The following is a 26,719-nucleotide window of genomic DNA, read 5'->3' on the forward strand; positions in this document are numbered from 1 at the left end:
ATTAATTTGATAAATGACTAACATCGATACAAACATTCATCCCTTTTTCAATCTTCGTAGGAAATTCATTACTTTCCGGAAACACATGAACAATTGTCTTTTACTAAGAAAATGTGCCTTAAGCCCGATTTTTATATTTCTTAGTTCGAATAAAAATAAATTATTTTCAAACTTTCATTTGCAATTTCATTTTTTTGGATAAAGAATTAAAAAAAAATGCTGTAATAGTCTTTTAATCATAAACAGAAGTCTTAATAATGATTTTCATATTTTTAATTTCAGTATAGCTATATTTCACATAAATTTCGTAAGTTTCAGGCTTTTAAGCGATGATTTTTTTTTTTAAACTTTTCCATCTATCTTAAACATAAGCTTAAATAACTATTTCCATAATTTGTGGAATTTCTTTACAAATCCATAATTCAATGGGGGCTGAATTTTGAAAAAATATTTCGTTACTGCATCCTAACTTTCACTTAAATGTATTTTGTTTGATCAAGTGATTGCATAGTCATTGCATAAAGAAGAGGGAGGATCAACGGAAGTAAAAAAAAAAAATTACAGCCTATAACCATCTACCGACGATTCCGCGTCGATTGGTCACAATCGTACGTTCAGTATTCAGTATTTAAGTGATTGACGGCTAGTGAAAAAAAAAAAAAATCATCATATAGAACTTAGATTATAAAACAAAAGCATTATAAATACAAACGACGTGTGTGCTATTGTATTTTTATTAGGCGTTCCGTTTCCAAATTAATTATTTACCAACAGGGCGCAATAAAACTATTTGAATGCTACCAAATGTATGTTTTAATAACTAATTAATGGCGTGGCCCAGAAATCGATTCCAGGACTTTAAGATCTTTAAGTAACCAATTTTCGTTAGTCTAGACAGAACTAATGGCTAGCTTATCTAAGACATAATACATAAACATTATTTATTTAAATATAAATTATTAATTATTTGAATTTAACGTAAAAATATATTGAGCTAATTGTTTTAAAAGGTTTATTTCCCTAACCAATCCTTTGAACGAATGCAAATTAGCACAACTCGTAGAGTTTATCGACAGTACGACACACATGCCCGACATTCTTGAAATCACCTTTTAGAGTGCTCAACCTAGTATGCGCTCACCAGTGGTTTTGACCTTGGTTGGTCTGGGCTGGAAGATTGCTGCTTCTTACTTTATGCAATTTTTAATAATAAAAATCTTCACATGGTTATTTTTTTTCTAGCTTTGTTTTGACGTGTGGGTTGAACCGAATTCACACACAATTTTGCTGCACTATGGCCTGCATTTTTAGAGCATAATCATGGTTTATACTAGACAGTAATTAAATAACACTATCTTGTTATAATTATAAAATGAATATACATATTATTGTTCTTGTCTTCTGTTCTGTCAATGTATACAATGTGTGTGATGAATAGTGTTTTCTCACTTCAGTTAATACAATACTTTCATGACTAAAAATTATCCTGGCATAGAACTGAGTTTTTAGGGTCATCATTATTGATTAATAAAGCTAAAAAACCATCATTTGTAATAAATAATTTTATTAATTAAAATATTACTCAATGGTCAGTTGAGTATCATTAACATCTAACAACCGATCAATATCCGTGAGCCATGAAATTAGCCTATCTAAGTAACCACCATCTTGTTTATAGCTCAAGAGCAAGAGCTGCATGTGTCGGAATGCTGTTGGTTGCTGTAATAAATATTCTAATCTCTTATCTCTTATAGATAACAACCGTATGAAAACAATAGCAATTAATGTCCACTGTATTGGTTTAAACATTATGTTATTGGCCTTTAATTTAAATGTATTTACAAGCAACCGGATATCAGAGCTAATAGTTAACGTCAGGAGTCCAAGAGATTTTAGTAAATCTGGTAAAACCTTATTTAAATGTTGGCATACAATTCGTCGACGTAATGCATTCTGTGCATTTTTATCAACTAAAGGCAATTGTGTCGTATTCTCGTCTTCATTAATAAGATCTGTCTCGACATGCTCCACTTCTGGAACTACGGTCTCTCCAGCGAAGAATGCTTTCACCTTTAATTGCATTTTCTTACTTTCTTCTTTCAATATAGAGTAATCTGGTAATGGTTTTGTTTCTCTTGACAATGTTTGCGCATCATATCGTCTATCTTCTAATTCTAACATATTCAGCTTTCGACACAACGTCTGATATTGATCATATGAATTTGAGGTGTAAAATATACTTTTTGAATAGTTGTTTAAGTAATCTTTAATACATTGTCCCTTGTCAGCAACCAGTTGTTTCAACTTGTCTTCACCAAATAGATATATCAATGTGTCTATAGTAAACCATTCGGCTAAACATTTTTCTACTTCAATCATTATAATGTTTATAGAAGGTTGTTTCTTCTGTGGTATCTGTTTTTTGATAGATGTATTCAAGTCATCAGTCAGAACACTGGATGTATTAGCTGGTGAATTTAATAGTATAGGGTCAATTTTCTTCTCTGGTTTTTCTATTATATCACCAACTATATTTAAGGGATTTGGTGCAGATTTTTTTGTGGTGTTTACTTCTGTAGTAATATTATTTTGGTTGATATTTAATTTTTCAACTTTTTGACTAACTTTTTGTAGGTCGCTGTCAATGTTTAAAAGATCTGCATCATTAGGATTCACTTGCACATTTTGGTTATTGTTATTTTTGTTTTGGTATACATTGATTTCATGTAGGGTAGCATTAGAGAAATCATTTACAGATGCAAAGGGTGTTGTCTCAGATTTAAAATCAATTTTTTCTGTCAAGCTTAAATCTATTTCTTGTCCAAGGCTACCTGATGAATCTAACGGTAAGAGACAAAATTTGGGTATTTCTTCATAGTCTCTAAACCAAAGGGGACTTGTTAACATTTGTTTCTTAATATGCATTGCTGATTTATAACAAATATTACTACAAAAACTTTTTCTTGCTGTAATATCATACACTTTATTCGTTTTAACTGATATTCGGTATTTTTGTTTAGGTATGTCTTTTGCAGACAATGTTCTCTGACACAGAGGATAACCACATAAATGTAATATAGATCGTTCTTCGATCACGTCATCGAAGTGACTTTGATTGATATCAAACAAACTTTTGAGAAAAAAGTCCTCATTTACACATTTTTCAAGTAGACTTTCGACTATAAATTGTGCTTTCGCATTACACTGTCTTTTCTTAATAATAGCTTGGCGTATTTGTTCTTTTGTCATTTCTTCAATTTTAGTCGGTTTTTTTAAACGTTTTTTCTCTAGCGTTTCCATGTTTACCTAATTATATTTTTCGATACTTCACAAATATATATTTTTAACAACAGTCGCAGCGGATGCAAATTGCAGAACAGATGACATTGACTTTGACAGTTTTCAGTGACTTTTTTTTAATTCTGTCGCCTTAGAGTAAACAAAGGCAGAATCATACAGCCTAATAGTAATGATATAATTACTTACATTAAGGACTAAAGTATATCATCATCATTACCTTCATCAGACCATGTCAATCCACTGGTGGACATAGGCCTTTCCAATCTTCAGCTGTCCTTCTTCAACTAACCACTCCTCTTCTGCCTACCGTACGAATATTATATACGTCAACTAACTACAAGGCGTTCTAGTCGCTCTACACTGTTTATTTACAAATCATTATCGCGTAGAATTATGGAAAAGATCCTAGCAGAATTTTCCTTGAAATCGCAATTTTGATTCCCGGGGCAAAAAATGAACCACGGCAGCTTTATATATATATTTTTTAACCTTTTTTATTATTGCTTCATTGTCTGTTTTCCAAAAGAAATAAAAACAAGTTGTCATATGTCAATGTAACAAAAATAATTTAAACATCTGTCAACTGTCAGTTGTCACAAGGTGACTTATAGTTAACTGGCCCCTTTTTCATAATAAATTGATAAATATTTCAAGTTCTGCACTTGCAACCACTAGCGAGCAATTGTTTAAATTAAATAAAAATTGCGATTTGCCACTTTCATTTTTAAATTAATTACATAATCTCGTCGTTTAAATTGTCTGTATAACGTTTTATCGTTGAGCCATTCATTGAAAAGTGGGTTATTTATATTATATTATTTACTATTAGATAAATCGTCATAAGATAGCGATGAATTCATCGAGTGATAGAAGGATGGATTTGTAAATAGAAATGAGGTACAGACAGTTAAAAGTGTTATCTATATAGGTAAGTTGCACTAAACTTTATTTAAAGTACGATATATATTATATGCTTTCATAAATTATTTTTAAATATCACAATGAACTCAAAGAGATTCAAAGAAAAAATAATAGAAATCAATGAATACAGAAAATAAATAAATAATTGAAGATACTTTTACATTAATATTTGATTGTTTGTCTACTATAACAAAGTGGTGTTATTTCTATGATTTTAAAGAAATTAACTAGATTTTGGTGATATAAAAAAACCTAAACTACATGTAGGTATGTCACCATTAAATTTAAATAATTGATCTAGTGTTTTTAATAAATTATTGAAGTTTGAATATTAAATTTGTATTCAATTCATTAAGTCTCTTGTCAATATTTAAATATATTTATTTATCAAAGGAAATGAATGTATAAGTTGAGCATGTTTATATATTTTTTAAAATCAAAAAGTTTCAATAAATGAATCTGCCATTTTGACATAGGTGATCCATATTCAAACTATAAAGTCATACTCAGATCTATGTAATTATGGCTTCATAGTTAGATAGTTCTGAGACATAGGTCTTGTCTCTTAAGTAGGTGTTTAATTCCTATCCTAGACAATGTTTTCAGAGTTGATTGACATGTGGTAGAAAGTAATTTAAAAGTATTAAAAATAAAGGCATTTTTAGTAAATATTGCCTTTATAATTTTCAATATGACTATAAAACTATACAATATACATAATTTATATTATGACTGGCTGTATGAAAAAAAAAAAAATTATATCATCCATAAAAAAAAAGTTTTTTTGTCAGATCTTTTTTATTCAAATTTTGTATTTTTTTTTATTATATTAGTATAATTTTTATATTATGCAATGCATATTATATGTATATATTAAACAATTTTAATAATGCACACTTAACATATTACATAATAATACATTATATGTAGTACAAAATATAATAGATCATACAACATAAACATCTTTCAGATAAGATATGTTTTATTAAATAATGTTACAAATTAATGTTTATTAATCTTACTTAGTATTATTATAGATTAAAACAAATGATGGATGTTAATCAGAGATTTTATCTTTTTATCTAAGTAGGTACATAATAACAGGAAGTAAACTTCAGTAATTTAACAATAACTTCAATGTACATAGTATATTGAAATATTTATCGCCATATTAGGAAATATAAAAGACTCGTTTTTTTAAGTTAATGTAAATGTAATTTATGAAATTAATACTAACAAAGTAATAACACCTGTTAGTATTTTCCAATTTTCCCCTCCATCAAAACATATAGCACATGTTAGAAGCACATGAAACATTAAGTATACCTTTGTAGTCCATATTCTATTCAGCTTAACCCTTCTTTTATTAAATTATTTTATTGACATTCCAAAAGTTCAACTTGATATGTTAACTTGACATATTGACATTGGTAGTTACATACAATACATTATATCGTCATTGTATCATTGTCATCGTCATCGTATCATCGAAATCATATCATCGTCATCGTATCATCGTCATCGTATCATCGTCATCGTCATCGTATCATCGTCATCGTATCATCGTCATCGTCATCGTCATCGTATCATCGTCATTGTCATCGTATCATCGTCATCGTCATCGTCATCGTCATCGTATCATCGTCATCGTCATCGTATCATCGTCATCGTATCATCGTCATCGTATCATCGTCATCGTATCATCGTCATCGTATCATCGTCATCGTATCATCGTCATCGTCATCGTATCATCGTCATCGTCATCGTATCATCGTCATCGTCATCGTATCATCGTCATCGTCATCATATCATCGTCATCGTCATCGTATCATCGTCATCGTATCATCGTATCATCGTCATCGTCATCGTATCATCGTCATCGTATCATCGTCATCGTCATCGTCATCGTATCATCGTCATTGTCATCGTATCATCGTCATCGTCATCGTCATCGTATCATCGTCATCGTCATCGTATCATCGTCATCGTATCATCGTCATCGTATCATCGTCATCGTATCATCGTCATCGTATCATCGTATCATCGTCATCGTCATCGTATCATCGTCATCGTCATCGTATCATCGTCATCGTCATCGTATCATCGTCATCGTCATCATATCATCGTCATCGTCATCGTATCATCGTCATCGTCATCGTATCATCGTCATCGTCATCGTCATCGTATCATCGAAATCATATCATCGTCATCGTATCATCGTCATCGTATCATCGTCATCGTCATCGTATCATCGTCATCGTATCATCGTCATCGTCATCGTCATCGTATCATCGTCATTGTCATCGTATCATCGTCATCGTCATCGTATCATCGTCATCGTATCATCGTCATCGTATCATCGTCATCGTATCATCGTCATCGTATCATCGTCATCGTATCATCGTCATCGTATCATCGTATCATCGTCATCGTCATCGTATCATCGTCATCGTCATCGTATCATCGTCATCGTCATCGTATCATCGTCATCGTCATCATATCATCGTCATCGTCATCGTATCATCGTCATCGTCATCGTATCATCGTCATCGTCATCGTATCATCGTCATCGTCATCGTCATCGTATCATCGAAATCATATCATCGTCATCGTATCATCGTCATCGTACCATCGTCATCGTCATCGTATCATCGTCATCGTATCATCGTCATCGTCATCGTCATCGTATCATCGTCATTGTCATCGTATCATCGTCATCGTCATCGTCATCGTATCATCGTCATCGTCATCGTATCATCGAAATCATATCATCGTCATCGTATCATCGTCATCGTATCATCGTCATCGTATCATCGTCATCGTATCATCGTATCATCGTCATCGTCATCGTATCATCGTCATCGTCATCGTATCATCGTCATCGTCATCGTATCATCGTCATCGTCATCATATCATCGTCATCGTATCATCGTCATCGTATCATCGTCATCGTCATCGTCATCGTATCATCGTCATCGTATCATCGTCATCGTCATCGTATCATCGTCATCGTATCATCGTCATCGTCATCGTCATCGTCATCGTCATCGTCATCATCATCATCATCATCATCATCATCATCATCATCCTCCTCCAGCCCTTACCAATTTTATTTGGGGTCGGTACAGCATGTCTTCTTCTTTCATACTTCTCTGTCAAACATCACCTCACAAGTAACATTCTTTCCAGCCATATCGTCTTTCGGGTGCGGTTTAGAAATCGGGTGCAGGAGCAGGGGGTAGAGGGACAGTGGGGGAGGCCTCGGGTATTCTCCCTATCTCTGGTACTATTCTCATGATGCGAATTTGCTCCGTTCCTGAGATGAGAGATGGCAAAAACTAATCTTATAATTCTAACCTCAAATCAGGCAATTTATCAAAAATTTCGTAATAAAACACAGACACTTTTCTTAAAAGACACTCTAGTGGTAAGACCGACAACACCATATTGAGTTAGAGTTAACAGAGTCGGTTTTGTGTCAATTTTATACAATCAAATGTGTGTCAAAATCATCAAAATAAATCACAACAAACAACATTTAAATTTGAATAACGTCAAAGCACATTCGTAATATTAGACACATATTTAGCGTTTTGACATATGACAAGCACCTTATCTATATAGCCTCCTTGTCGAACTTAAACAAAAAATGTACTTATCCTGCTTATATAGTGCGATATATATTATGATCTATTTGATAGGTTATAATAGTTTTTCTTAATTTTCTCGAAAACAGTGCTGTTTCGCACGACGCGAGTAGATTTTTGAGGGGGTTGGGTTTAGTAAAAGTCACCACGATTTTGGTGACTTTTACTAAACCCAACCCCCTTTCACTATTCATGCTGCTAAGGTTTTGGCTTAAGAGGACTACAAGAGCTAAGTGCCCTTGAGAATCGCACGCACACACTTACAAAATCGACAAAAACGGCAAGCCCGTGTACTAAGGGTTAAGCGAGGTAACGAGATTACGCCCAAATATTCTAATAGATGGCGCCAAACCGAGCGACGTAAGATCAATCATAAATCTCATAAAAAATAGATAGGACAACAGAATTATTTTTATTTCTTTCGATGTTAGTTAACAAATGATTATGAAATAAAACTGATTCAATTAAACTTACAATATTTTTATTTATATTTTGTATACAATAAAATAGACAGTTAGTTTTAACCTTTTTTTTCTATTATTTATATTATTATACCACAATTAGTTCTTATACTAAATATTGAAACATACCAATTTTTAACATTTTATAAAAGTTTAATGATCTATTTATATAATAAAATCGTAAGTGTTCGAAATCTGTAGTGTAGTGACCGTGGGGTAACATATAGCGTAGTATTTGTTCGTTTTATTAATATTGGTTCATAAAGAAAAAATATATATTAAATTAAAAAAAAAAAAATCTAAATATTTACTAAAAAAGAAGTTGTCAATTCGGTTTGGTTGAATCATTGATAAATGAAAGGTTAATCATAATAGGTTTAATCATAAATCTCATAAAAATAGATAGGATATTAGAATTATTTGTATTGCTTTTGACTGTTATTCGAAAATGATTAAAAAATAAAACTAATTTAATTAAACTTAAAATATTTTTATTTATATTTAGTACTACAAAAAAAAAACATTTAGTGTTAATTTTTTTTTTTAATTTTTTATTTAATTTCACTTGTATGTATTAATGTTATTACATATGTCCTGGAATCTTGGAATAAATATTACACCAACTTTCAGCTAAAAGTTGGCACACATATTTAATCTCGATGACAATGCACGATTCATGAATTGCTGCTATATTCAATCCAATATGGCAGTCGTTACAAAAAAATTTAAATTTATGAATTACGTACAAATGACACTTCTAAATATTCTAGTTCTCTGGTTCACAACAATTAAATTTTTTTTGTTACGACTTTACTTTTTTTTATTATTATTAAAATTAGTTCATACATAACTTTAATTCTTATTATAAACAATCGATAAAATTAAACTCTTACGCAATATAAATAGCTTCCGTGTTATTGTTTTCGACTTTCTTTATTCTGTAAAAAATAAATATATGTTAGTAATTACATTTTTATTAATTATAAAATTATGTATTTAAAAAATATGTATCTTAATATGTCATAGTAGTTATAATGAAAAAAAAATGCTTCGAGTTCATGGGGATCGAATGTAGTCACTTGATCCCCATGAAAGTCAATTGATGTTTTCCTTCTTTTGACCAAATACTCTATCGTAATTATTAAGAATTGCTCGAAAAATCTGATTATATGCGAACTGATTGCACATTTTTCTAATAGATTTTTTCAATATTCAAAATTTATAAAAAAAAAAATATGTTTACTAATTAAATACTCTTACCTTTTAATATCGTTCATATGTATGTTCGGCGCTTGATTTATATAAACGTTTTTTAGTTTTCCTCACGCGTTTCACTTTATTTCCCATATTTACACAATTAAAATTTATAACAAAAAATATTATTAAAAATCAAATGCCTAATTACTACTACACTATTTTAACTTAATATATTTATTTACAAGAAAGAATAAAATTTATTATAAGAAAACATGAAACAATGAATTTACAATTAAAATTACAAAAAAATATCTCGTAACGTAATGAATGATGCGGCGAAAAGATCGACACGTCTGTATAGCATCAGGCCTCGGCCGGCATTGTCAGTGCGGCGACAGTTTCTAAGAAATAGTCGAAAACATTGCAAAGCAATGTAATCTTAACCTTATTACGTACGTAATAAAGTTTAAATTTAGTTGAAGAACGGAATCGAGAAACTTATGAATCCTTAGCCAACACACAGATATAAATCATTCGGAATGTTGGTAGTTTGTTACAGAGAACAGCCATATTTGTTTTCGACATTTCGAATTTAACAACGTATTTGTGAAGTTCGGTGTATCTTGAAAATTTTATTTTCATTGATAATAACTGTGTTATTTGATTACTAATTGTATTGTAATGGAGAATATACGACATTACAGTTATAGGAAGTGTGCGTTTTGTGGTGTGCGAAAGTTACCCAAGTCTAACACGCTCCTTTCAAGTTTTCCTTTAGACCCAGATCAGTAAGTTAAATACCATATTTATTTTATGTCTTCACATTATTAAATTTATCAAAACATCTAACATTTTAATGTTTACAATTTTACAAGTTTACAACAGAAAAACTTAAGTATCTGGTCGTATATTTGAATCGAACCGACTTATGAAAAGTAAACTTAGAAGCATGCTACCCTTACTTTAACGTATAAATGCTGCTTTCAGATGCCGATTATGGGTGAAAGCAACTGGTGATGAAGATTTAATTCATTTGCCGATTGAGAAGTTGCATGAGTTAAAGTATATATGTGGTTCTCATTTTGTGCCTGAGTTTTTCAATACCAAAGGAAATTGTTTACTTAAAACTGCAGTGCCAACTGTGAAGCTTACTAGACCACCTTTATCTGATGATACTTTGAATGAGTTTCCTTTACATGTTAAGTCCTTTTATGAAATGAAGAAAAAGGACTCAGGTATGTAAATTAAAGTAAAAACGAAGTATGTGTTTATTTAAATTATAGTAATTAAATTCTTTATTGTTTGTGTTCCTCCAATTACTTTAAAAAGCACATAAGTTCTCATGTGAATTGCATAGTAGAGATTAAAGATCATCTAGATATCTTGAACTTAAAACGCCTGTGTATTCCACAAAATTCTTATTCTATAGTATCACATTAAAGAGGTTGCATATTGAATAATAAACTCCCTTTATTTCTCTTTCTTCATATTTTAAAAGTTCATTTTGCTGAAATGCAAAAAAAACTATACTTAAGTAATGACATTCATATTCATATCTAATAATACAATTTCTAATAAGTAACATTTAGTTTTTTGTATATTTATTTATTTCTTATACTATTAAAAATATTAATTTACAGTTTCACATTTTATGTCATTTCAAACATTAAATTTTAATTATTTTCTAAATATTATTAATATTTCTTTCATTTCAATTAAATTATATACCTAGATTCAATTCAAGACTGACTGGATTGAATATTGATATTGAGTAATAACTAAAGCGCAATTATAATTAACTGCTTATATTTCAAATAATTTTATTTTACTAACCATATTATTACATTATATTAATTAAAGAATTTGTTTATTATTTATAATTAGTAATTTTTAAGCATTTTTTTTCTATTACTTTTATTACCATGCAACAATATGAAAAATATAACAAAGTATTCTTTTGTTATATTTTAATATAAAAATTGAAGTTACTGCTTTATTTTTTCATAATTAAGTAATTCATAATATTTCTAATTCTAAGTATGTACTGATAACAATATTACTCATTTAAATTATTCGATAATTGCACAAATATTAAATGCATTCAAGGTTTGTTAATTATGATATTATTTAATATTTGTGTTATTACTATTTATTTCATACATATTTAATGTTATTTATTATTATAAAATGTTATTTGGTATTTGAAAGAGATCATGATTTTTTTATATTTGTTATGCCAATTACTTAATAAATATTCCTTGTTTACAGTTGTACTGGCAGAAAGTACCAATATCAATACCAGAATGGCAGTTGAGGAACTATTCAATTATTTAATGTAAAAAATTATATTTCATTTACTTCATTTTGTTTGTATCTTAATTATGATAAGTAAAAGTAGACTATAACTCACTTGACGATTTTAAAAGTGCTTGTAACAACATAAGTAAATAAATTACATTTTGAGTTAAAAGTTTGTGTTTTTATTTATTTAAATCCAAAACTATAAAATGAAAAATACAGACATTATCTATTTTATCGACAATTAAAGCACATTACTATTTTATCGATATCGATACATTTATTGTCGACACCACCACCTCCCTACAGTTGTCAAAAAAGTGGTTGTGTTGGCAGTAAGTACTTCCGTATTTTACATCCAATTGGTTGGTAGTGCTTCTCGTACGGTTCATATATGTGTGCGTGAGCTCGGGACTAGTGTTCTAAGTGCCGACTCTTACTTTACATACTCTTTGGGCATTGTCTGTACACGGCGTTTACGCACACATGCGTACGCATTTTGTTCGAAAATAAGAATATCGGATTTTAAAAAAATCTATTGATTTTACTAAAAAAGTGAAACCGAGGTTAAATAGTATATTGCTTGTAGAATAATCTGACAAAAAACCAGAATTATGGAACGTATATAAGTATAGTTATTATTGATTAAAAGATCTTTTTAGAGGTAACTTTGTGATTTTTTTCTATCGTACCAAATTAATTACATCATGTTTTCAAAATAACAAATACTTAGCATGTATCCTGAAGATTATCATATATTTTTTTCATTTGGTTTACTGCATTGGATCATATACTTTTTTGCATTATAAAACTTGCATTTAGCTCATGTAGTCCCCTTAAGTTTTACAGTCGGCCGCCTGATTGACACGAACCCTCGTGGGGAATGCTATTGTGGTGGTTTACCCGCCACCGCGCGGTTAGCCACTACACTTATTACTAAACATTATCATAATAACAAAAATCCCTAAGAACCTGATCAACTATTATAGCTATAAAATTTTAGAAGAAACACATACAAGCTTTAGACAATTTGATAAAGAAAAATGTCAATTCATTTGAAATCTATGAAATTAATATTAACTTAAAAAAAGAATTATTTCGGCAAGTTACTTTTGATGAAGATAACTTATTTTTTACCGTAAATTTCAGTTATTGCGTTATAGAGCCGTTAATTGTTATCGAAGTAGTAAAATCATTGTCATTTTATTACATATTTATTAATGGAATAAAATCGATATTATTATCACTTAAGCATTGTTATAAAAAATAATTCTTCAGTATGACTTCAAAGACCTTATCATTTTTCTTTGATTTTGCGTGAAATTTGTAACGATTAATAATTGTTAAATTTGTAACGACTAATAATTGTTAAATGTAGTGTTATGTATGTACGCAAAAACATAAATGATTTTCCCAGAAATTTTGACTTACATTCTATTAACACTAGGAACAAGAATAAACTTGTTACTCCAAGTACCCGATTACACAGGGTTAGTAACTCTTTTTTGGGGCAATGTATACGTTTTTACAACAGGATCCCAGAAAACGTTCAAAATTATTCAATTATAAAATTCAAAAGAGTCGTTAAAGAGCGTTTGTGTGCTAAAGGATATTACAACACTAATGACTTTTTAGTTGACTGCACACCTTGGGAATGAAATGATCGCCTCTAGGCTGTTTCAAATAACTAAAATATAATTATCATTGTACATTGAAAATGGTTAAAAAAAAATATATCCCGCTGAGTTTCTTTCGCCGGTTCTTCTCAGGTCTGAGGTGTTAAATTCCGAACCGGTGGTAGATTTTTGACAATCAATAAGCAAGTGTAAACACTTCTATATTGAATAAAGATTTTTGACTTTGACTTTGACTTATCTATTTTGGTGATACAATCTTATTTCAACCAGAGCGTAAGATTCGGTAACAATTTATTAGATTCTTCCGAAACATCCAGCTTAATAATATGTAGCATTATGCTATATCAATCAATATTAAATACTTTATAGACTATTATTCAATTGCTTGATGCTTGACTAGAGCTAATTCTGCTACGATTTCCAAATAACACCACGGTACAACTCACCTACTGATATAGTTACACTGATCATGAGGGTTTTTATGCTGATATGTCCTTAAACATTGGCACCCTTATAGATTAATGCGAAACCTGCTATAACATTAAGAGTGTGTCAGAAATTAGCCACAAATTTAACGATTTTTCTATTTCTACTTTCTACTGTGAATAAAGGGATATTACTAATATCACAAAATTAATAATTGTAAAACGAGGGCAAAATAAAATCAACATAGAGAATTGTAATTTTTTTTATTTTACTATAATATATTTGTGCTTACGACACGTAATGTTATGTTAACATTTAATATTCTATAAATATAAACGGCCATTGTGTCTTAATGTTTACAATAACGGAATTGATTCTAGTTATTTGGTTGAAGACAATGGTCGTGATAAATTATCTTAATGTATGACTCTAGTCATAACGAAAATTGTGTTCCTGTAGTCGAAAAAAAGATTAAGTCGATCCGTTCATATCGACTGCTGTGTCGTTATTTATTTGCCTAATTAATAAATGATACGGATAGTACAAAGCAAACAATATCACAAGTCTTTATCTTCGTGCAGGTGAAGAGAAGAATCGAAGATGCATATGTGGATGTGGTTCGGTTACGATCTCGGCGAGTTCCTCTTCGCCGGGCTCACAATAAATACACGATGGGCCTTCGCTATTACATGGATCGTGCTTTTCTTCGTAGCTTTACTCTTTGAGGGATCAAAGGTACGAACGACTTTGTATTTTATTTTTCATTTAAGATATCAATAAAATATATCTCTATTTTTTTAGTCCATAATTCTATCGTTTTGCTTTTATGGAAAGGGTATGGATCAGATTTATAGTTTTTAAATATTTAAATAATTTATTGAATAATATTTCGAATATGTCGGAGATTACTGCAAATATACATTGAATAGTGGAGAAGAAAGTTTACGCAGACTTAAAACATATAAAAAAACAAAAAAAATGTTGTCATAGATAAATAAATAATAAATTATTATGAAGGATAAAATCACACAAAATTATTTTCTTCCACTGTACATATTATATTCGTACAGTATAAGTAATGATTGATTACATTTATATATCCAATATATATTATATTTTTTAAAACTCATTGATCATGTTTGCTCTCGTATACTTTCAAGGTAATCTATAAGTTTCGATTAAGGTTAAAATCAAAATTGAAGAAAAGAACACTCAATCACTCGTTTTTGAGCGTACATAACAAAAAATTATGTCAAATATTCTATACATGTACTGTTTAAAGGTAATTTAAAGTTAGGATAAAATATAAATCATGATGAAAGACTACCTTTGCCTGGTTAGTAAAATTAAAAGTATCGTTTATACGAGTACATTTTGAAACGGTTTATCTTGATTAGCTAGGTCGTATGGTATTAGTCGTCCCATCGAATTAATATAAGACAATGAAAATCTCTCTAATGCAGTTTTTACAACTAAGATTTTACTTTCTTTATGCCTGTAGTTACACTGACTTTCTTACCCTTCGCACAAAACGAACAAAACTAAGTATTGGTGTTTGGCGTTAGAGTATGAGATAAATGGGTAACCTACCCGGATGCACCAAGAATCTCTACCACCAAGTATAGTAGTGATGACGACCTCCGTGTAGTGTGTACACCGGTTTTCATGGGTACGCCACTCAGAGGTCCCGGGTTCGATTCCCAACCGAGTCGATGTAGAAAAGTTCATTAATTTTCTATGTTGTCTTCGACCATCGTGTCTGAAAGCGGTTAGGTGGACATCATGTTACAGTCACCCGATTGTAAAATCGTCTACTGAATAAAAATAATGTTGCATTTTAGTATTTAATAAAAATATGTGAATTTAAAAAAATATGTCTGCAAATTCTTCTGTAAAGTAAGGTTATCATCCAATATTCTTGGCCTAAGCTTAGTTGGCAATTGATATCGTGACATTTTTGGCCTTAAAGGCTAAGCATTGCACACGTCTCTATAATCGAAACAATGATACGTTTAAATAAAACTAAAACTATCTAGTCTCTTGTCATGTTTGTCAAGTATTTTTGTGTTTAGTATATATTGCCGACCTTTATTGTTAAAAATAAAAAAAATGTAAAAATGATTATTTCTACCGTTTGAATAAGCAATACCACTTGCTCAGCTGTAACAGATGATTAAAAAAATGTTTATAAACAATTAGATTTGTGTATTTAAAGTGATAACTTTCAGAGCTTTGGTTAAGACATTAACTGGCTTTATTAGGCTAAATTATTTTAATTTTTTTTTTCGAGAAGTCATAGCCGTTTTTAAGCCGTTTACTCTAAAAGGATTTTGAAAAACTCTTGTTTTTTGTGATTTATATAAGGCCCGACGAGATTACCAGGCTTAGAGATCTAAGAAATCTAAGAAAATCTAAAAACATCATCATAAATCATGAGGTAGTGAAGCCAAGGATGCCCGAGGTGCGTCTGGCTAACAAACATATACCTCCATGATGATCTGTCTTCTGTTCATCCTCTTCACATTGACATTTATAATGAAAGCTATGAAAATAATAATCATATTTTCCTTAGGTGTACCTAGCGGGAGTCCAGAAAGAAGCTCACAAGAAACTGTACCCGTATCGTTCGGATGAGAGACGAAATCTGCTATGTGATCGGTAAGGAAAATTATCTATACATATAATAAAATTGGAGTGCGGTAGACCACTGTCATCAGGATTATGAGAATGCTGCCGAGAAGGTCCTGGACGATCTGGACATAGTAAAATTAAAATTAAATATCTCATGTTATTTTCTTGAAATTGCAAAATGAACCTAGAAGGAGTATTTATTATAATCTATACATATAATAAAATTGGAGTCTCTGTTTGTACTATTAAAATAACCGTTTGTCACTAAATGCATATGTATGTATACACAACACCACAATATCATATTTTTCAATTTTGGTCTGTCTGTTTGTTCCGACTAATCTCTGGAACGGCTAGACTGATTTTTTAACGAGACTTTCACTAGCAGAAATCAGATGTAATAAGGTTTATTAGTAGTAATAAAATATACTCCAATTTTAAAAATGTATGTTAAAAAATATGTATACCTATAACCTTTTTCCTAATTTTGTCCAATTATACTTAGTAGAAATGCAATACATTCGCGAACACCTGAATCGCCTAACGCACATGATCTTACTTTAGTTCCATAAAAAAAAAACATGATGATAGTTTTTTTTTTATGGAACTAAAGTAATTGGCTTTTGTTTATAATGAAGTTTCGTATGGATGTGTTAAATATTCGATATTATTTAAAATAGCTTATTTTAATAAAATATATTATGTATCTAATTTATAAAAGTAACAGAGTAAATACTTAATTTTACCCGTATAGAGAGAGATTTCTCAAAAAGGAAAGCACAACGAAACGTATACATACATACATTCATATATACATATTGATCACGGCGTTTTTAGAATGATATATCTATTTAAAATAAATTAGGAAATTAAACAATCAGGTGTTACATGTAACTGTTAATATCGTGTCGATGGTGATGTTCTCCTATCTGATCAGCCAAGGCGACCGTTTTCATGGGAATAGATAACTGCGCACGTGTGAGTGAAAATACATGTTAATAGGCTTGTTTCCACTAATAATAAATCGGATGGCTTTGAGTTTCTAATGATTAACCATGATAATTAGTAAATAAAAAAACAACTTTTCTACAAAAATAATAAAAGATTAATTATATTTTTGGAAAATAAAATCCGACAAAATGAGGCATTTAATCACGTGACATTAAACACCAATCAGAGTCGCGTGACGTCACACCTCGCGAAACAAGAGTGGAACGCTACGTTGTTGCTATCAATTATCATTATGGCAGATAAACTGGGGGTACTACTTGGTTCTGGATCTTTCAGACACTCTGCGATTATTAACAAACTTTGTTTTTTCAACATATATCGTCTTGGCATTCGAACTTCGTTGGTATACAACCTGGTTTCATGCGCACTTGTGTCTTTACCCATAATATGATACTCTGTATAATTAGTCATATCATTTGGCAACTAAAAAAATAAAAAGCGTTTGAATTATTACATTTTATAAAACGAAAATAATATTTTAACTCAAACAAATCATAAAATCCTATTCTAGTCCTAACATTTTATAGGTTATGTGTGATATATTATATTTGCTAAATTCATTTCTTTTACTATACATTTATAAATAGATATATCAAGTTGTATTTAATACTTACATCGAAATGATCTTCACAGAAATAAATTGTGGAATTAGTTGACAAAATAAGAGCATCTTGCCTCCATGCCATTTAACCACTTTATTCGTATTTATTTATTGTTTGGTACGTATATGAATAATTTGTCTGGCGTTTTTATCGTTGTACTTTCACATTGGGGCACCATACAGTATTTATAATACGAGGAATTCATTATTTATTAAAAAACACAATTGACTGTCATACACAAACACGGCTGTTTCGCGAGGTGTGACGTCATTCAAGACGCCATGACAAACTTGGCCTTTTTCGCGGTCAATTTCAAGTTCATTTCTAAAAACTCAAAATACTAACTTAAAAAACGTATTTTTCTTAAAATAGTATATTTTTGGGGTGAAATAGATGCTAAGCTATAGTTTTAAACTAATTTCCAAATTTTGTCAACTAGCCTATTCTCATAATCTGATGGAACTGCAAATCCACACGACATAAGAGCCGGGGGCGTTACGACTTTCACGCGCTTTCGCGAGACACGGGCGTATAAACACTGTCAAATCTAACTTAAATATTTTAGACCCGAAGTTTGAACCCCGTTATATAAATAACGGGTTCATATATACTGTTACGAGACTAGCCCTAGCCTCCAATACGGTGCTACGTCATAGGATATCATAATTAATAATGTCACATTATTATTATTACATATTATTACAATTATTATTGTATTTAATTGATCAATAATTTGTACAACTTTAGTTGGTATTATTTTATATCTTTTATTACTGGCATGTAACATTATTTCTTATTTTAAAAGTGATTGAGCTGTCATAGAGAAAACAATTGGATGATTGGGGCATTGTAAAAATATGGAGAGAGATTGAAACATCATGGTACAACACAATTTTATTTCGCCATCCCGAACTACTGAAATTACAATACATAATATCTATATATGTATGTGTGCGTTTCCGTTGCCTACATAAGCAGCCCGTAAATGTCCCACTGCTGGGATAAAGGCCTCCTCTCCCTTTGAGGAGAAGGTTTTGGAGCATATTCCACCACGCTACTCCAATGCGGGTTGGCGGAATACACATGTGGCTGAATTTCGTTGAAATTAGACACATGCAGGTTTCCTCACGATGTTTTCCTTCACCGCCGAGCACGAGATGAATTATAAACACAAATTAAGCACATGAAATTTCAGTGGTGCCTGCCTGGGTTTGAACCCGAAATCATCGGTTAAGATGCACGCGTTCTAACCACTGGGCCATCTCGGCTCAGTGCTTCCGTTGCCTAGTTGTTTTTAAAATTAAATTAATTCTGTTAACTCAACGTACCAAATATCGATCAAATTTTTACGTCTTCTTCATTCTGACATTTACAAACTGATATGTTTGACTGACTCAACACGCCGACTCAACTAAAAGCTATGAATATATACTATTGTTGACGATATGATTTTCTACAATAATATACAAATATCCATTTGAAATTTATAAAAATAAATTTATGTTTCGGCGATTGATTAACATTAAGTCAAGTAAATATTCTTATTGAAATAAATTGCTCCCGGTGTAACAGTTTTGAAGGCCGTGTATTTTACTATGTAGGTTAGTATGTGAGATAAGATTGTTTGAGGATATTTATTTAAAAATACTTCCTTACCTTTAATGATTTCTTTTATCTAAAAAATTGTTCGTATATCTGTGGTTTGAGTTTTATTGACTTGGATACTATTACTCGTTTCTATCAGTACTCTCTACTACTCTCTCTATTGCAACGAATGCCAAACTTTAGCGAGTATATAAATTGAAGGTAAAAGCGAGTATTTTCTTTCCAACATAACATATCAATCATAATTTGATTACCGTTTTAAGTATATATACATATTTACATTATAGTCCCTATTTTATAAACGGAAGATGAATTGGCTGAGTGTCATTCAGGCCGCCGGTTTTACAGCGCCGTTTAGTAAAGAAGCTAGGCGTTTATTTGGATGGTTAATTAAGCTAGATACTTGTGACACATTGTGATATATTGTAATTGAAACTAAAACATGCATTTAAATTAAATTTTGTACCTATTAATTGATAAAAAATTAATAAAAGAAACCTAAAAACAATTCGAAGAATAAAAATAAAACTTTGCTAGGTAGTTACATTAAGTTTAGAGCAAATAATAAGTTGACAATAATGGTCGTCAAACAATTTTTATTCAACTAAGCCAAATAATTTAATTTAGAATTTAGAAACGTAGGTTATAAATTTAAAAATGATATCAAATTTCATTTAATACGGCTGGTATTAAGAATTACGTGTTTCAGGAATACGTAAAGTGTGTATTTTTGTATTAATTGTTATGTGTTCAAACTTTTTATTAGGGAATTTGGCACGATATCTCTCATTGGCATTCTGAACCGGTGGCAGCTTTGTATTTTAATTAATACTTTTACGTGACGATATGAAACCGATTTTAAAAACCTACTTGAATAACCGATAACTTTTATTTTTTAAATGACTTTTGTGATTATATGAACCATTTATGCCTTATATTATGTTAAGATTTAATAATAAAAAAAAAACATACTTAGTATAAAGTATTTAATTTATATCTACCGAAAAACATGCATATCTCGGGCTCCTATTGTTATTTTGTAAAAGGATCTCTTTAGTACTTGGTAAAAGTTTACAGACCTCTATTTAATCTTACTTCAATAAGCCAATATTATTATTATTTTACAAAGTCTCTGATAGCGACATTATGTATGAGATAAATTCTTATCTCCAATAAACATTTACTGTATTCGTTTTCAGCAACAGACAAATACTCTATAATATAAATAAACAAAACATAGGTATTTTATTACTAAAACGTGTTGTAAATATTATAACTCTATCGTAGTTTCTCTTGCGGATGTGACGAATTACGTACGGCTGTTTAAAGTAGACTGAGTTGGGTTGTCATTAAAAAGTTAAGAGCTATGAGTGTACAAGCCAAATGCATTTTCAACTGATGTCTACCTCATTTGCTAAGTGTAATATTTGGTACCTAGTCCTTAAGAAATAAATAATTAGATATTTAAAATTATTTAATTTTTGTTAAAAAAAAGGTAAAACCTATCAATTTATTAACAAAATCTTACAACAACCTGCAGGTTCTTTATAAATATATCTTTATTTGGAATACAACAATATTCCACTTAATGAAGTACTTATACTTATATACTTAAATTTTACTTCTATAGTAGTTTAGTTTTGTCGACATTTGTAGCGGCATTGTTTGTTTCGCAAATCTCTCAATCAATAAATTATATCGCGTGAATTCGATCTCAGATGTTGTTTATTTGTTTTTATTCCTTATGTGGTTGGAATAGGCATAGGTACCTAGTGTATAAATCCTTCTATCATCTGTGGTAGTAATCAGACCGGTGATATGTTTTAAAAATATTTTATCACCATTACTCCATAAAACAAAATTAAATTTATTTTTTCCTAAATTTAAATTTTATTAAAATAATATAGAGGCGGATCAAATATAAATTGTGCAGATATAAAAGTAAAAAGTATAAAATAAACATTTCTAAATCGTAATAAAATAGGTGAAACGGATATACAGCTTATATACGTTATATTAATTAAACTATCATTTTACATTTAAATCTGAATAATTTACATATAATAACAATTACTATAATTTTGTCGTAAAGTTGACTTCGAGAATAGGCTTGTTTCCACTAATCATAAATCGGATGGCTTTGAGTTTCTAATGATAAATCATGATAATTAGTAAATAAAAAAACAACTTTTCTACAAAAATAATAAAAGATTAATTGTATTTTTGGAAAATAAAATCGACAAAATGAGGCATTTAATCACGTGACATTAAACACCAATCAGAGTCGCGTGACGTCACACCTCGCGAAACAAGCGCGGAACGCTACGTTGTTGCTATCAATTATCATTATGGCAGATAAACTGGGGGTACTACTTGGTTCTGGATCTTTCAAACACTCTGCGATTATTGACAAACTTTGTTTTTTCAACATATATCTTCTTGGCATTCGAACTTCGTTGGTATACAACCTGGTTTCATACGCACTTGTGTCTTTACCCATAATATGATACTCTGTATAATTAGTCATATCATTTGGCAACTAAAAAAGTAAAAAGAGTTTGAATTATTACATTTTATAAAACAAAATAATATTTTAACTCAAACAAATCATAAAATCCTATTCTAGTCCTAACATTTTATAGGTTATGTGTGATATATTATATTTGCTAAATTCATTTCTTTTACTATACATTTATAAATAGATATATCAAGTTGTATTTAATACTTACATCGAAATGATCTTCACAGAAATAAATTGTGGAATTAGTTGACAAAATAAGAGCATCTTGCCTCCATGCCATTTAACCACTTTATTCGTATTTATTTATTGTTTGGTACGTATATGAATAATTTGTCTGGCGTTTTTATCGTTGTAGTTTCACATTGGGGCACCATACAGTATTTATAATACGAGGAATTCATTATTTATTAAAAAACACAATTGACTGTCATACACAAACACGGCTGTTTCGCGAGGTGTGACGTCATTCAAGACGCCATGACAATCTTGGCCTTTTTCGCGGTCAATTTCAAGTTCATTTCTAAAAACTCAAAATACTAACATAAAAAACCTATTTTTCTTAAAATAGTATATTTTTGGGGTGAAATAGATGCTAAGCTATAGTTTTAAACTAATTTCCAAATTTTGTCAACTAGCCTATTTGACGGCAAGTTGGCAACACGTTCTAAATTCTAAACCATGTGAGACCTTGTAATGTTGACCAACTACCCAACTGAAAGAATGTGAATGGATAAATTGTCTTAACTAGATTAATCAACCTTATGATGTTCAAGTAATTTACTATAAGATTATCTTAATTAATATTTTGTTAAAAAAAACATATCAATGTTGATAAAATTATTGAACCTGCTTTAGGTTTTTTTGGAAAGACAACCTTCGTTATTTGAAAAATAAGATGATATTAAAAAAAAAACAACTATATAAAATCAAGGTTATATTTTATATCTGTACTGAAACGAATAAAATCACGAGCACTAGTAGTGGATACTTAATTCAAGCTCAATCTGGCTGCTTTAATTAAGTTGCAAAATTTGACCTACACATACCTAATTAATAAGTTTTTCACGTGTAATCACATCACGATCTAATATTTCAGTAACGGTAGCATAGTTTTGTAAGTATGAATATTAAGCGATTTTTTTTTATAGGGATCCAGGTAGTGCCATGGAGCCAACGACTAGCCGCAACACCAGTTCGGGTCAAGTCAGTAGATGGGCGTCATTTCGTGTCAGGTACATTTAATTTTCTTATCTAATATATTTTGTAATTCACATTTTGCAAGCAAGAATAAATAAATATTTTTTGAAATAACTATAATTACTGATAACTGAAAACACTAATCATTTCTAACACATTTAATATATCATACACAAACTTTGCCTTTACCCAGCAGTGCTGCTATAATCGTGAAGTACCTCATAGTATATTTGTTAAGTTTACCGGGTGGCACTAAGTGTAGAGAGCTTTCAGAACGTTGGTGAACACGCACCAGACGACGGTGTTCGTGTTGCACAACGTAGTCGGTTACCTGCTCATGCTCACCGTCATGATTTACAACGTGCATCTCCTCTTGGCTGTGGTCTTCGGAATGATGCTCGGTATGTTATACAATAGAGACAGACGGTCTCGTCTGTGACCTTTTTATTTTGCCAATATCAGGGCCGGATCTATCGTATGGCCTTTTGGGCTTCAGGCCAGGGCCCCGTGGATACACGGGCCCTCCAGCTAAGTCAAGTCAGTCAAAAATAGACGATAATTCATCATTTTATTAAATTAAACAGATCGTATGGTTTACAGCACTGTGAATCCTGCAATTAATAAAACCTATTTAATTAATTTAATTCAAGTCTACGTTCAGGTGTGTCTTAAGTGGGGCCCCTAAATAGTATTAGCCCAGGGCCCCCTAAACTTTACGGTCTGGCCCTGGCCAATATTCTTTAATATTTGATTACTTGCTGTTGTTGTGATTGCCACAAACATTAGAATTTTATGACAATTTTTATTAGGTAAGCCATGACGGCTTTTTTGAATTTTCCTATGGGTTTTTTTATTGGTGTACAGACAAATTTTCGCCAACTATAACTCGAAATCGAAATTCAAAGTATAGAAGAAACTAGAAGATATGTTACAATAAAGTTTATAGAGCGACCGCTAGTTCGACATAATATTCATGGAAATGTTTTTATTTATAGGGTATTTCCTTTTCGGGACGAAGTTAACCCGATTGCAGATGCAGTGCTTCAGTACCAAGCGGCTGGTTATTTGTACGCCGGAGTGCGACGACACAGGTAAAACATATTTAGTACTAATGACGTACACCTGGGTCCTCTATTGTCAAACAGCTTGAATTGCAATAACATTGCCCTCTATTTGTGTACTCACATTTATTTTGCTAAACCTAATCTTCATTTATATTTTAATGTTTCTTATATTTCATTATAAATCTTTAAGGAAATGATTGTAATTTTTTTTTCTAATCGATTATAGAAACTTAAAACACTAATTTCTAAAACCTTTAATAAAAAACACTCAAATGTCAAGAGTTGAACAAAAAAAAATCGGTGACGGTTCTTATAAAACAAGCTGATTTTTGTGAAAAATAATATTCAATTTTATTTCATCCAATATTTAGAACATCTTCCCAAAAATCCAGTCCACTACGTTTACGAGGCGTAATATATAATTTTAATTATCGACGGATATTCAGCGAAGTGTTTTAAAAATGATACGCTACGATCCCATCCCTACTCCCAGACCGCTGCAACACTGAGAAGTGTAGCTGGGAAGTGTGCGAAGGCAAGCTGTGCAAGCAGCTGGACGCACTGGAGCTACAGCAGGCCGACACCACGCTCGGACATGACTCCTACCGTCCCAAGTACATGATACCCAAAATGACAAGCCTCTAATTTTGACTAAGGTTACCAGATTTAAAAAAAGGAATAATTTATAATTGATTGTGATATTTTTTTACAATTAAAACACTGCAATGGAAAGAAATAAAAGGATTAGTAGCATTCTTGAAAGGTACATTTACAATACGATACAATCGGACGTTACCATAATGTAACTGGGTTAAATAATTATTACAGCTAATAAAACTTGGTATTTTAAATAGTTGTCTGGTAACCTTACTCAAATTCTTTATATCCATTCCGTAGATTGTTATTTTAGCTATATTGTAATAGATTCCTCCTTATCCTTTTCCTCGATGATCTATTCCTCTACACAGTATTTTGCGTAGTACATACAGGTGTATGAACCTTAGTTACTTTTTTAGAGTATTTTGCACTCGTGAAAAATTGCATTTATTTTTTGCTTAATTTTTTTATTTATTCTTTCCGTAATGGCGTCATCGTTTCATTTCGCGTTTCTCATCATTTCATTTACTTCATATCATGTCACATACATTAAATCTTGCTTACGTGTTGATGACATCAGCCAATTGTGAAGCTTCTTCATTACATCATTATATAATTCTATATTCGATTGAACTAATTTATAATGTTTTTTTTTTCAGCTGAAAACACAACTCCGCCGCTTTTAGACTCTCCCGTTAGCTCAGAGTCCGATTTGTTCATATGTCAAACGAGAACGTGTATACAGCCATCGCATTATTTCCCTGTCAGCACTTCACAAGATGCAGGGGAAAGTAGTAACACTACATGCCATTATGGAGCCAAAAAGTGTCCATCAAAGGTTGCCAGGGCGAAAAAATTATTAGCTGGGACGAGACAGTGTCATAATAGTGGAAGTGAGAAGGAGGACAGTCCGAGTGTCGAAGACACACAACTCTTGCGTAGTGAACATGGATGTTGTAAAAAACAAGAACAAAAAGAAGAAAAATGCTGCAAATCTAGTCAGAACACGACCGTTGTGATCCACGAAACAGAGAGTAATGACGACTGTTCTGAAACAAAAGTCGAATTCAAAAGTAGAGAAGACAGTCCACAGATTACGTGTTGCCATAATGCGAAAGCAGCGACGAGTGAAAGTCAGGAACAGATAATAAAGTGACGTCTAATAGTTATATTGTGCTATAATTAGTTTTGTATAGAGGCTTATAAATATATTTACAAGTTACGGATATGTTTGTACAGGTTTACGTTTTTCAGTATATATAGAATTTTATTTTAAGTTTTGTTTTTAACGAAAATGATTTGAAATCATATTGTTAACGTTGTACGGATTGCTCAATGTAAACGCTAATACATGGCAATAATAAAAAGCAATAAATATATGTTCCAGTAAATATAAGTGTTTAATTAAAAATAATGAACAAATATATAGTGCTGATCTTCAGTTAGGATGCCATTTTTTATATTTACGAACGGCCATTTTGATTTATACGTAAAAAATGAATTTATTGTTACTCATTCGTTTAAATTAATGTATCAAAAATGCCTTGTAAATAAATAGTATATAAATGATTGGGTATTTTTTTATTTCAAAAGGTTTCCTCAAA

The 26,719-nt window shown here is 30.8% G+C and overlaps 3 protein-coding genes across 4 annotated transcripts; 2 read left to right on the top strand and 1 right to left on the bottom strand.

Moving 5' to 3' along the window:
* Positions 1-1,041: 1,041 nt before the first annotated feature.
* LOC125070722 (putative RNA polymerase II subunit B1 CTD phosphatase RPAP2) lies at positions 1,042-3,374 on the bottom strand. The gene has a single exon (XM_047680658.1). It carries the CDS (start codon positions 3,298-3,300, stop codon positions 1,579-1,581), a length of 1,722 nt encoding a protein of 573 aa, XP_047536614.1. The 5' UTR covers positions 3,301-3,374; the 3' UTR covers positions 1,042-1,578.
* Positions 3,375-3,895: 521 nt separating this feature from the next.
* On the top strand, positions 3,896-26,643 carry LOC125074653 (high affinity copper uptake protein 1-like). Of its 2 annotated transcripts, XM_047686041.1 has the most exons (8): positions 3,896-4,228; positions 14,469-14,622; positions 16,460-16,545; positions 23,406-23,489; positions 23,728-23,855; positions 24,450-24,545; positions 25,012-25,132; positions 25,775-25,836. In XM_047686041.1, exons 2-8 carry the CDS (start codon positions 14,488-14,490, stop codon positions 25,776-25,778), a joined length of 654 nt encoding a protein of 217 aa, XP_047541997.1. In that variant the 5' UTR covers positions 3,896-4,228; positions 14,469-14,487; the 3' UTR covers positions 25,779-25,836. The 2 variants fall into 2 exon arrangements, with proteins under 2 accessions (XP_047541997.1, XP_047541991.1); XM_047686035.1 differs by lacking the exon at positions 25,012-25,132 and having other exon boundaries at positions 25,775-26,643.
* LOC125074670 lies at positions 9,918-11,930 on the top strand. The gene is made up of 3 exons (XM_047686050.1): positions 9,918-10,314; positions 10,514-10,761; positions 11,795-11,930. The coding sequence occupies exons 1-3, from the start codon at positions 10,208-10,210 to the stop codon at positions 11,863-11,865; spliced, it is 426 nt and encodes a 141-aa protein (XP_047542006.1). The 5' UTR covers positions 9,918-10,207; the 3' UTR covers positions 11,866-11,930.
* Positions 26,644-26,719: the final 76 nt, after the last annotated feature.

This window comes from Vanessa atalanta, chromosome 2, assembly GCF_905147765.1.
Source record: "Vanessa atalanta chromosome 2, ilVanAtal1.2, whole genome shotgun sequence".
Classification (NCBI taxonomy): Eukaryota; Metazoa; Arthropoda; class Insecta; order Lepidoptera; family Nymphalidae; genus Vanessa; species Vanessa atalanta.

Coding starts and splice junctions, on each gene's coding strand:
- LOC125074670 (XM_047686050.1), top strand. CDS start 10,208: ATGGAGAATATACGACATTACAGTTATAGGAAGTGTGCGTTTTGTGGT. Junction 10,315..10,513: donor TTTCCTTTAGACCCAGATCA/GTAAGTTAAATA, acceptor TGCTGCTTTCAG/ATGCCGATTATGGGTGAAAG. Junction 10,762..11,794: donor AATGAAGAAAAAGGACTCAG/GTATGTAAATTA, acceptor CCTTGTTTACAG/TTGTACTGGCAGAAAGTACC.
- LOC125074653 (XM_047686035.1), top strand. CDS start 14,488: ATGCATATGTGGATGTGGTTCGGTTACGATCTCGGCGAGTTCCTCTTC. Junction 14,623..16,459: donor TACTCTTTGAGGGATCAAAG/GTACGAACGACT, acceptor TATTTTCCTTAG/GTGTACCTAGCGGGAGTCCA. Junction 23,856..24,449: donor GGTCTTCGGAATGATGCTCG/GTATGTTATACA, acceptor TTTTATTTATAG/GGTATTTCCTTTTCGGGACG.
- LOC125070722 (XM_047680658.1), bottom strand. CDS start 3,300: ATGGAAACGCTAGAGAAAAAACGTTTAAAAAAACCGACTAAAATTGAA.